This window comes from Thamnophis sirtalis, unplaced genomic scaffold, assembly GCF_051295495.1.
Source record: "Thamnophis sirtalis isolate CommonGarterSnake01/CBP01778 unplaced genomic scaffold, rThaSir2_p1.2 scaffold_13, whole genome shotgun sequence".
Taxonomy (NCBI): Eukaryota; Metazoa; Chordata; class Lepidosauria; order Squamata; family Natricidae; genus Thamnophis; species Thamnophis sirtalis.
Window position 1 is genome coordinate 5,233,686 of NW_028261393.1, and position 11,301 is coordinate 5,244,986.

An 11,301-nucleotide genomic window follows, 5' to 3' on the forward strand; every position below is an offset into this window, starting at 1 on the left:
GATCGGTGTTATGTGGGCGAACCGCGGTGCGCCCACGATCACTCACGCGGCCGCATTCTGGACTAGCTGAAGTCGCCGGATGCTCTTCAAGGGAACTTATCGTGGTGGTAGGGTCTCCTGCTTGGGCTGGGGGATTGGACTAGATGACCCACAAGGTCCCTTCCAACTCTATTAATCTGTAATTCTTTTCCACCCAGCACCCTTCATCAGAAGAGGCCAATTTCCTTACAAGGAAATCTCTACGGTACTAGCTCCCCAGAGTTTCTGTCCAAAGTCACATTTGCATTCCTTTTTCGGATTCATCTGCAGAAAACGCGTGTAATCGTTTGCAAGTGACATATCCTCTCTAACCACCCGTGACCTCCAAAGGCAGGGCAGGCCGTTTCCAAATTCCTTTAGCATGAAAATCGGTTTCGCTAATGGGAATGGATACAGTGGTACAATATAACACGCTCCGTTATTGAAATTTCCTGTTTATTTAGACAAGGCTCCTGCGCCGATTCTTCGCCGAGCAATTCCCACTCCTCTCTATAAACTTAGTGGTGCGGTGGTTTACCCATCCAGCATCATTAACTGAGAAATAATCTGTTCAAGTATTCCCTTGGTAGGAAGGAAGGAGACGGGGGGAAAACCACCACGATGAATTAAGAGCACGATGCCTGCATACTGAGCAGGAACAGCAAGAGGAAAAACAAGGCCATCCAGGCAGAATCTTCTAAGATGGATGCACGAGTGGCCTCAAGTGTGGTTTTATGTAGCTGTTGTGGGAACAAGGGCATGGAGTCTGGGGAAGGCTCTGATGAGGGATCTGCGTCGGAGGCAGAGATGGGGCCAGGATCGCCAATAGTTATCAGCTGTCTTCAGAGTCAAACACCAATGGGGCAAAAGAACAGCTGGAGCCTGTTCCCGATGTGCGCATGCGCAGAGCTGCCAGGAGAAGGGAACAGCTAAGGAACAAGGGCCGACTCGGAAGTAAAGCTACAGGTGGATGGTGAATGGCCCCTCCCAGAGGGAATAAAGAGGAGTGAAAGGGGAGGGGAGTTTGAAGGAGACAATTAGTTCAATTCATTAGGGTGAAGATCTCTTCCTGACTTCTTGCCACCTATTGTCTGCTACAGAGTGGCGTTTGGAAGATATCGGCCTGGCAGCTCTCCAAGCCTGATAAAGGTCAGTGGTTGTGAAATCTCTTAAAAGACTGTTGGTCAGGACTTTGCTGGAGAGGAATTCCCTTTAGTTTAAATAAAAGAGGTTTTATCGGGACAAGGAGTTGGCTTCATGATCTTGGGAAGCCTCGGTCAGGACAGAAGCATTAAAAGAATTGCATCCCATCGCTGGTGGAAACAAAATAGAAGAGGGAAAAATATCAGGTTTCTCTGCTGGTGCAGGTAGTCCTCGACTTACAACAGCTCATTTAGTGCCTGTTCGAAGTTACAACGGCACTGAGAAACATGACCATTTTTCATACTTAACGACTATTGTAACATTCCCATGCTTAGGTGATCAAAATCCAGACACTTGGCAACTGACTCATATTTATGACGGTTACAGTGTCCCGGTGTGTGTGTGTGTGACGTGATGCCCTTTTGAGACCTTCTGACTAGCAAAGTCAGTGGGGGAGCCGGATTCACTCAACAACCGTGTTACTAATTGAACAGCTGCAGTGATTCACTGAACAGCTGTGGCACGAAAGGTCGTAGAATGGGGGCAAAGCTCACTTAGCAATGGTCTCGCTTTGCAACAGGAACTTTGGGCTTGATGGTGGTCATAAGCTGTGGACTACCTGCACCAGGTCACCATACGCAAGTCGGGGTGTGTGTGTTATTAAAAAGTGTGGAATAAATAACAAAATAAACGCTTTGCAGGCAGCTTCCTATTTAGGTATGTCAACAGTCATCATTGCTCAATTAGCTTGTTCCCCTGCTTCTTGAGAGTGAAGTAAATACTTAATTATGCAAATGCAAATCTTTTTATGTCACTTCTTGCAAAAATCTCTGCTCACCTACCCACCCACCCCATATCATGAATAGTGTTGCAGATCTAAAGTTGTAGAGATCAACACTACAGCACATCCCATAACTGGAATAGAGAAGAGACAGCAATAGCAATTAAGAATTATACACCGCTTCACAGTGCTTTTTACAGTCCTCTCTAAGCGGCTTACAGAGTCAGCCTCTTGCCCCCAACAATCTGGCTCCTCGTTTTACCAACCTTGGAAGGATGGAAGGCTGAATCAACTTAATGCATCAAAAGTTTCAGAACGGCAATCCAAATCAAACCCTATCAAGTATCTTTTGTGATATGGTGATGCAGATTTATTCCTGCCCTATAAAAAAAAATAATCATTTGGATTGTTCCCCTCTCTTCAAAAACAGCAAGAGCCGCATTGTGTTTCTTAGAATGTAATTTAATGAAGATTGCCAATGTGATTTTGTGCCTCCTCGTACACAATGAAAAGAGACCCAACCTTCATCTTCTTTTGTAAAGCAATTGGCCTCCTGGGGCCGCCTTACCTGGGGGGAAAAAAAAAGAGACTATCATTCTGTGAGCGATCTGAACAAAGTGGGCTTTTACCAAAAAAAAAATGAAGAAAAAATAATAATCACAGAACAAAATGATCGAGAGAGATGCAGTTATAGGTCCGATGTGGCTAATGCTCGTTCCAATTCTCCTATTCGTGCTGCTGAGTGATTTCCTTTTCTCTTCTTCCGAAGTTTCTCTAACAATGCAGTTTTTCAGTACAACCTCATTCTCGGGAAGGCCCAGGGCTCAGGACTGGACTGCCCCCACAGATGACTCTGTAAAGTGAGAGGAGAAATCCCTTTCTCTAAAGCCTCAGAAGGGGGGAAATAAGACATGGGCAGTTGCTGTAAAGCCTGCAGTTGCTGCAGGTTTCCCAATTGAAGGAGCCTCTCCAAGCTGCAAATCTGGTTCCCGGCTCCTTTTTCTCTAGACGTTTGTGTTTTTTCGGAGGCCTCGGCCAGCCCCCAGAATGGGTAATTGTGGGAGGTTCTCCCTTGCTCGGCTGAGACCTTCTGGTAATAGAGTCTAGGTTTTCCTTGGGCAGAGACGCCGCTCTTCAGCTGAGGGGGCCTGCTGGGCGCAGAGACTTCTTGCTGGAAACAGTGCCTGTAGAAGGAGTGGGGTTGTTGGGAGAGGGCGTTGAGCTGGAAAAATTCCTTCGGCTGCCCTTGTTCTGAGTTCCACTCCCTGGAAGACAGGGGCAGGTGAGCCAAGGAAGTACAGGCCAGGGCTTGGGAGGGCTTGGCTTCCTTGCTGGCCCGTTTAGGACTCCAGATACTTTTTAAGACGTCGAAAGAAGTCTGGGATTCGGGAGCGGCTCTTTCTACGAGTCCTAAATCTACAAGCTGAGAACTGGGCAGCTCCTGTGACGGGTGCAGGTTGTACCCTGGAACGGGCTCCGCCTCCCGTAGAGTCCACCGATCCGGGCTGAGTTTATAGGCAAAAGGATAGGGCTGCGGATCAGCCACGAGGAAGGGGCTTCGGCTAAGATCAGCTGATCCAAAGGAATCTCGGTCAGCCAGAGGTTGGCGAAGCTGATGATGCCTTTTGGAGGTGGCTGTTTTTTTCGGGGCCCCTCTCTTTTTGCCTTCCGACCTCTCCTGCCTGCCTCTGGATTCCCCCATGCTTTGCTCCCAGGACTGAGCAGTTCTGACTGCGGGCGGAGCGCACTGTTCCTCTGGGAGAGTGAAGGAGCTCCTGGCTGAATCCACGCTCTCGGAAGAAGCTGACAGGAGAGAGTGAGGCTGAGGTGCCGTTGAAAAGAAGCTGCGCGGGCCGTGTACTTCTGGCTTGGCAAACAGCTCAAAATCTTCTCTTCGGGATAGTCCGTCATCTGCCTGTATGGAGAAACAATCACTACAGCGTAGTCAAAGGTGAATAGAATACAGTTAGCCTGCCATAGCAATAGCGCTTAGACTTATATACCACTTCACAATGCTTTGCAGCCCTCTCTAAGCAATTTAGAGTCAGCCTCTTGCCCCCAACAATTTGGGTCCTCATTTTACCCACCTCGGAAGGACGGAAGGCTGAGTCAACTTTGAGCCGGGTGAGATTTGAACTGTCAAATTGCAGTCGGCTGGCAGTCAGCAGAAGGAGCCTGCAGTACTGCACTCTAACTACTGTGCCACCAAGGCACAAATCAGGAGGTCTCCAAACCTGGCAACTTTTAGACTTCTGGACTTCAATTCCAGAAATCCCCAGGCAGCATCCTTGACCTTCCACATATATTAGGAGTCTGGCTATGTTACCTGGAATACTGGGAGCCCTTCAGGGAAATCGGAGAAGCCCAAAATGCATGCCTACAACTGAGGTACCAGCAAGGGTAATGGGTTTCCTATGAGCACTGCAGAGATGCCATTAACATAGCAATTAAACATGTGTTGTTCCATAGTGCTTTTTAGCACTTTCTGAGCTGTCTACAATGTTAGCATTTTGCCCCCAACAATGTGGGTCCTCACTTTACAGACCTCAGAAGGACGGAAAGCTGAGTCAACCTTGAGCCGGTCAGGATCGAACTCCTGGTTGTGGTCAGTGAGTTAGCCTGCAATACTGCGTTCTAACCACTACTCCACTAGAAATTTTATAGGGTTACAGCTTTATGGCAGCATAAAAAGGGGTAGACAGCACTTTAAAATCCAGAATGGAGAAATGGCCTCAGAGTTTATTGTACTTACTGCTCTTTCCGCTTTATGCGTAGGACCGTGAGAGAAACAGGAAAGGAAATTTTGTTCTCGTTCTTTTTGGGTTTTGAGAGAAACGCTCGTCCCAGAGTTCCTGCTCTTGCAGTTGCTAGATTTTTCTTCCAAATGTATTTTTTTCTGGTCTCTGTTATCTGGGCTCTTGAAATCTAAAACAGGGCACAGTAAGTGAATGCAAGGAATCCCATCTCAGGGATTGCAAATCTACAAACTCATGAGATCAGCATAAATAAAGGCAGGATTAATCTACCCTGTTTCCCTGAAAATAAGACCTCCCCGGATAATAAGCCCAATCGAGCTTTTGAGCCCTCCCTGAAAATATTGCAACAGAGCAGCAGCCATGAGGTGACCATGCTCGCCGCCTCCTGCACCTCAAAAATAATAAGACCTCCCCGAAAATAAGGCCAAGTGCTTATTTCGGGGGTCAAAAGAAAATAAGACCCTGTCTTATTTTGGGGAAAACACAACACTGTTTACTTTCGTAGACAGACAGACAGATTCACCACACTGTAGGAAATAGTGTTGGAAGAAATAGAAAGGAGAAAATGAACAAGGTCCTTGAAGTTTCTTCCTCTCCCACTCATTATCACCGGTGGTAGGAAAACAGGCCACCAACCACTCTTCTGAACACATGGCAGGGTCAGGTTGAGAAATTGGGCACACCTTCTACTTCAACTCTTGCCCCTCTTAACGCCTCACTGGCCAGTCAGCCAAAGAGTTTTGGAAAGGGTGTTGAGAGTTTTAACTACTGCCCCTGGAGATCATTATTCGCAGGTCAAATTCTCTCCCCCAGCTCTCAAAGTACAGGAAAAAAATCCTGTGAAAGGCCCCCCAATCTCCTATCTGATGTGCTGCAGCAGTCATATATGAAGATGGGATCTTCAGAACATCTTGTTAAAATTCAAGCCTTACTATTTACAGGTAGTATTCATAACAGTTCATTTCGTGACTGTTTGAAGTTACAACAGCATTGGAAAAAAATGACACGATCATTTTTCAGACCCACAATCATGGCAACATCCCCGTGGTCACATGATCAAAATTGGCAACTGACTTATATTTATGACGGTTGCAGTGTCCCGGGCTCATGTCATAATCTTTTGTAACCTTCTGATGAGCGAAGTTCATAGGAAAGCCACATTCAGTTAACAACCTTGTTACTCACTTAACAATTGCAGTGATTCTCCTAACAACGGTGGCAAGAAAGGAGGTCCTAAAATGGGGCAAAACCTCACTTAGCAAGAGAAAGTCTGGGCTCAATTGTGGCCATAAGTCAAGGACTACCTGTATTGATGTTCTTCCTGGGACCAGTGTTTTCTTTGTCAACTGGAAAATACCACAACATTTTTCTTGTTCCTGTGATGTTTCATTTCATCCCCAGCCCTTGAGTGAAAAGGCTCAAATAGTTCTTTGCTACACTAGCATTAAAGTAATATTTCTCCCTTATTCTAAACACCACCCCGAGTGTAACATCCGTGAGGCTTTGTCATCCATTATCTTGAAAGGAAGTCAGGTGACTGCGGTGGCTGGGAACAGAGGCAATAAAAGCAGGAGGGGGATCAGCGATGGGAACGCGCTGGCATTGTTTTTTATTGATTCAAAGATCGGCGGATAGTAAAGCTGTGCCGAGATCTGTATTCAAAGGACAAAATGTGATTTGGAACAGGGACACAGCACCGGTTGGGCAATCTTAAAGCAGCTGTTTCTTTTCCTAGCCAGGGTTGCTCTTCCCAGCTGATGTGAAATCCCAAGAAAAGATTTGGTTTAAGTAATTCTAAGGCAGGGGTGTCACACTCAAGGCCTGCGGGCTGGATATGGCTCATGGGATGGTTGGATATGGCCCGCAGGGCTGCCCTGGAAACAGCAAAGAATCGGTCCGCGGTGCCTCTGCCAGCGAAAATGGAGCTCAGAAGGGCCACACATGGTCCCTCCTGGCTCCGTTTTTGATGGCGACGGCCTCCTGCAGCCCTCTGCAAGCAAAAACGGAGCTGGGGGGGGGGGCACATCTGTTTTTGCTGACAGGGCACTGCAGGCCAACCCAGCCAAAAAAGGGACGGGGAGGGGGTTACCTGGACCACCACAGGTTCCCCAGATGCAAGTGACACTGAAACGAAATGCACAGGTACAGTATAGGTGGTACCTTGCTCAATAGTAGTAACTGTGAGAAGGATCTTGGAATCCTAGTGGACAACCATTTAAATATGAGCCAGTCGTGTGCAGCAGCTGCCAAAAGAACCCAACACAGTTCTAGACTGCATCAATAGAGGGATAGAATCAAGATCACGTGAAGGGTTAATGCCACTTTATAATGCCTTGGTATTATAACTTGGAATACTGCATTCAGTTTTGATCGCCACGATGTAGAAAAGATGTGAAGACTCTAGAAAGAGTGCAGAGAAGAGCAACAAAGAGGATTAGGGGACTGGAGGCTAAAACATATGAAGAAAGGCTGCAGGAACTGGGAATGTCTAGTTTAATGAAAAGAACGACCAGGGGAGACATGATAGCAGTCTTCCAATATCTCAGGGGTTGCCACAAAGAAGAGGGAGTCAAACTATTCTCCAAGGCACCTGAGGGCAGAACAAGAAGCCATGGGTGGAAACTAATCAAGGAGAGAAGCAACTCAGAAGTGAGGAGAAATTTCCTGCCAGTTAGAACAATTAACCAGTAGAACAACTTGCCTCCAGAAGTTGTGAATGCCCCAACACTGGAAGTCTTTAAGAAGATGTTGGATAGCCATTTGTCTGAAACGGTATAGGGTTTCCTGCCTAGGCAAGGGGTTGGACTAGAAGACCTCCAAGGTCCCTTCCAACTCTGCTATTGTATTGTATTGAACTGACCATGCCCACCTGATCACGTTCCCCCTCCCCCCCGCGATCAAACACAACCATGAAGCAGCCCTCAATGAATGTTTGACACACCTGTTCTAAGAGATGCTACTGTATGCCTGTTCTTGTGGATGCTGGGATAGATAGGAATCCCGGGAGGGAGGGAGAGATCAAAATTACAGGAACTCGAAAAGAATCAAGGTTTTGTGCGGAATACTTTAAAATCACTCAATTTGTGAGACAATTGCTTGACTTTTTTCTTTTTAAAGCACGTTAGAAACCCAAAACCGGCTGTCAAGGGAAGCTGGCAAAAATGATGCTTTTGCTGAAAACAGACCTCTTTTGTTTTCAGTATTTAAGAAGAACAAAACTCTGGGCCTGCCACGAAGCTGCTTGCCCTGCATCCACCCTTTTAATAGGGTTTATACTCACACCGTAACCTCTTACCTACGTCCGTGTTATAACTACCTGTTTTTTTCCTCAGCAACGCCAAAGCGGACCAATCGGGCAAGGTTTTCTGTTGCCGCAGCACGGCGTTGATAACCTTCTGCCGCATTTCACCGATGAAATCACGCCCCGGGAATATTGCCTTGAGATCCAGCAGTTTTTCCAAGTCCTGAGCAAGTTCCTTGGCCAGATGTGTGCGCTTCCTCAGCTCTACGCCCTCTGCGGGAGGTGGGGGGACGTTTTCCTTGTCGTTCGCAGCCACTGTTGTGTTGCTTTGGAAAGCTTCCTCCCCTGTGGCCTGTTGGTCGAACGTCGCAGCAGGAGATGCCAATGAGGGCTTGTAGCCAGCATCCTCTTCCTGCACAACAGGGTGGTGTTCTCTGACTGATACAGGGGTGGCATGAGAATCCCCGGGCACTGGGTTCAAATCCTCTTTTAAAGGGCATTCACCTTGCTCCCTCGGAACAGATTTCTGGTTTGTATCAGGAGAGCTACAGGATTGCATCTCTATTCCCAGTAGCCCTCCGCTGGCTTTCTGGATAGGAGTCACATCCATGGCATCATGTTCAGCCTTGGGACTTAGTAATCTCTCAATGTCGGCGGACTTCACCTCTCGGTTAAAGATGCCCAGATGCTGTGTCAATCTGTTCTGGGTTATGATCACGGGTTGGGCAACATGGCTCCCTTTGACGGGGGTTGATTTAGCACAGTTGTTTAGCTGGGAGCTCCAGAAAGGGGGCAGCATCTTCTTCAGGCCCCTGCAGTTGGGTCTCTGTTCTGGAATTTTGCCCGTAACTTTCTGGCCAAATTTGATGTAGTCGCGTTCCCGTCGCGTTCGACGGCGTTTGACCCTGACGCATTTTTGTTCAGCATTTTCTTCGGACAGGGGTACCTTCAACGGATGGGATGGAGGGAAACGAGACGATGCTTGCTCTTCTCCCTTGTCACGAAGATTCATATTGAAAGTAACACCTAGATGGAAGCAAAGATAGAATAAAAACTTCTCATTTTTCTCCCTTGAGAAAAGTTCACCAGATTTATTTTTAGCCTTTGTTTTTATAAAAACTAACTCAAAGCAGCAAACGTACCTAATACTCTTTCCTCCCCTTATTTTCCCCTCAACAACAATCCTGTAAGGTGGGCTGGGAGAAAGTGACTAGCCCAAGGTCTTTCATGCCTAAGGCAGGACTAGAACTCACCATCTCCTGGTGATTGGTATAAAGTTACCCAGCCAGCTTTTATGTCTATGCAGAACTAGAGATCATCATCTCCTGGTTCTTAGCTGTCCCTATATCAGGTGTGGCCAACCTGCGGTTTGCGTGCTACATATAACCCTGACAGCTAATAAAGCAGCCCAACAAGATATAATAAAAATATAAAATATATAAAGGTTTGTTATTTATATATATATTAATCATATTACAGGTCGTCCTCAACCTACGACCACGATTGAGCCCAAAATTTATGTGGCTAAGTAAGAAATTTGTTAAGTCAGTTTTGCCCCATTTTACAACTTTTCTTGCCACATTTCTTAAGTAAATCACTGCAGTTGTTAAATTAATAACACAGTTGTTAAATGAATCTAGCTTTCCTATTGACTTTGCTAGTTAGTTAGGTCGCAAAAGGACACTGCAACCGACATAAGTATGAACCAGTTGTCAAGCATTCGAATGTAAATCACATGACCATGGGTACGCTGCAATGGTCATAAGTATTATAAATGGTCATAAGTATTAAAAATAGTCATAAGTATTAAAAATGGTCATAAATCCCTTTTTTTAATGCCTTGCAACTTTGAACAGTCACTAAATGAATGTTGTAAGTTGAGGACTCCCTGTATATATTTTTATATGTTGCCCAGGACAATTCCTCTTCATTCAGGGTGGCTCAAGCAAGCCAAAAGGTTAGACACCCGTGCCATATATAATTTTTCTTCTTCTGTTTAATAATGGCCAATTCTCGGAAACTGCCTGGATAAGTCCCTGCAGTTTTCTTGGCAAGGTTTATGAGATACAATTCTGGAAGACTGATTTCTACCAAAATGAATTAGCTAAACATTAAAAGTTCTGCTTTGCTAGTTTTTATTCATAAATCAAATCTGGCAGATTTAACGATGTGAAAATATCTCATCACCATGAAAACAATTTATGTATGCATAAATTGAACAACAGTTCCTTCAAAATGCAAAAGCGCTTTTATTTTTTCATCAGTTTTTACAGTTACGCTGCAAGGTAAATCATTATTAGCACATAAAGTAACAGATACGAAAATCTAAGTATAAAAAACAGCTTAGGCACCTGGTGTTTTTCAAGTTCAGAATACACCCTTCTTGGCATTTTATATCAAAAAGTCATTTTCAACCTCCTTTATAAAGGAGGATATTTGTAGCCCAGGGATGAAATGAGGGATTCTTGGTACTCTCTGAGCTTGTTTATTTTCTTGCAGATGTTAAACTGGCACTGATGATGTTGCCTAGTTTGGATAATGAAATGTCTGCAAGAAAACAACGAAGCTCAGAAAGAACCAAGGACCCCTTATATTCTGCTGTGCAAGCAACCTAAAAATATTCTCAATAAAACAATAATTCTACTGAATAACTTTCAGGATTGTTAAACAACAAATTAGAGAGGGGCTATACCAATTATAGAGGACAGGAAGGCCTGGAGGAACTTTGTCCATGGGATCGGACACAACTTGGCAATTAACAACAAAAACCAATTATACTTATAATAAGCTTTTGTCCCCTCTCAAATGGTATGGTTGTTGTGTGCGTTTAAATTTTGGTATTGTTTTGTTCGTCTTTTTTATTCCTTATTTGTACCACCACCACCCCTTGACTTGGGTTGTGAGCCGCCCTGAGTCCCCTCGGGGAAAAGGGCAGCATAGAAATATAATAAATTCAATTCAATTCAATTCAATACTGTAATTATTAGAATTTTGTTTATTCCAGCCAGTTATTAACATCTTTCTAACAGTTTCCAGAAGAATAACTATCTGAGCCTGGGATGATTTCCACACATAACCAATTGGCTTTAAGAGTGCTACAAGACTCATCGTGATATTTTTGCATCCCACATCTTCAACACCAGGCACGACCACGCAAATTACAAAATGGATTATATTCCTTGCAAGTCAGCATACCTGCAAAAAAAAACACCACCTGGTTTTATGATGAGACAATCTCCAGTCACAGAAAAAGTGTTCAGCTAGACTTTTTCCCCTAACCTCCAGGGAAATTATCCACTGTCCTGCGGGAGGGAGGGATCAGAGAACTGCTGGGATTTATTTTATTTTTATAAAGCCATAAA

The 11,301-nt window shown here is 45.1% G+C and overlaps 1 protein-coding gene across 1 annotated transcript; it reads right to left on the minus strand.

Annotated features, from left to right (window-relative positions):
- Window positions 1-2,390: 2,390 nt before the first annotated feature.
- On the minus strand, window positions 2,391-9,021 carry PRR19 (proline rich 19). Its single transcript, XM_087727962.1, has 4 exons — window positions 8,015-9,021; window positions 4,695-4,867; window positions 4,269-4,285; window positions 2,391-3,876 (listed from the first exon to the last, which is right to left on the minus strand). The coding sequence occupies exons 1-4, from the start codon at window positions 8,949-8,951 to the stop codon at window positions 2,733-2,735; spliced, it is 2,271 nt and encodes a 756-aa protein (XP_087584088.1). The 5' UTR covers window positions 8,952-9,021; the 3' UTR covers window positions 2,391-2,732.
- Window positions 9,022-11,301: the final 2,280 nt, after the last annotated feature.

What these genes read in the sequence shown, in the direction of transcription:
- PRR19 (XM_087727962.1), bottom strand. Translation starts at nt 8,951, where the DNA reads ATGAATCTTCGTGACAAGGGAGAAGAGCAAGCATCGTCTCGTTTCCCT. An exon ending in GTTGCTGAGGAAAAAAACAG is followed by an intron (nt 4,868 to 8,014) that starts GTAGTTATAACA and finishes GCCCTGTTTTAG; the next exon opens with ATTTCAAGAGCCCAGATAAC.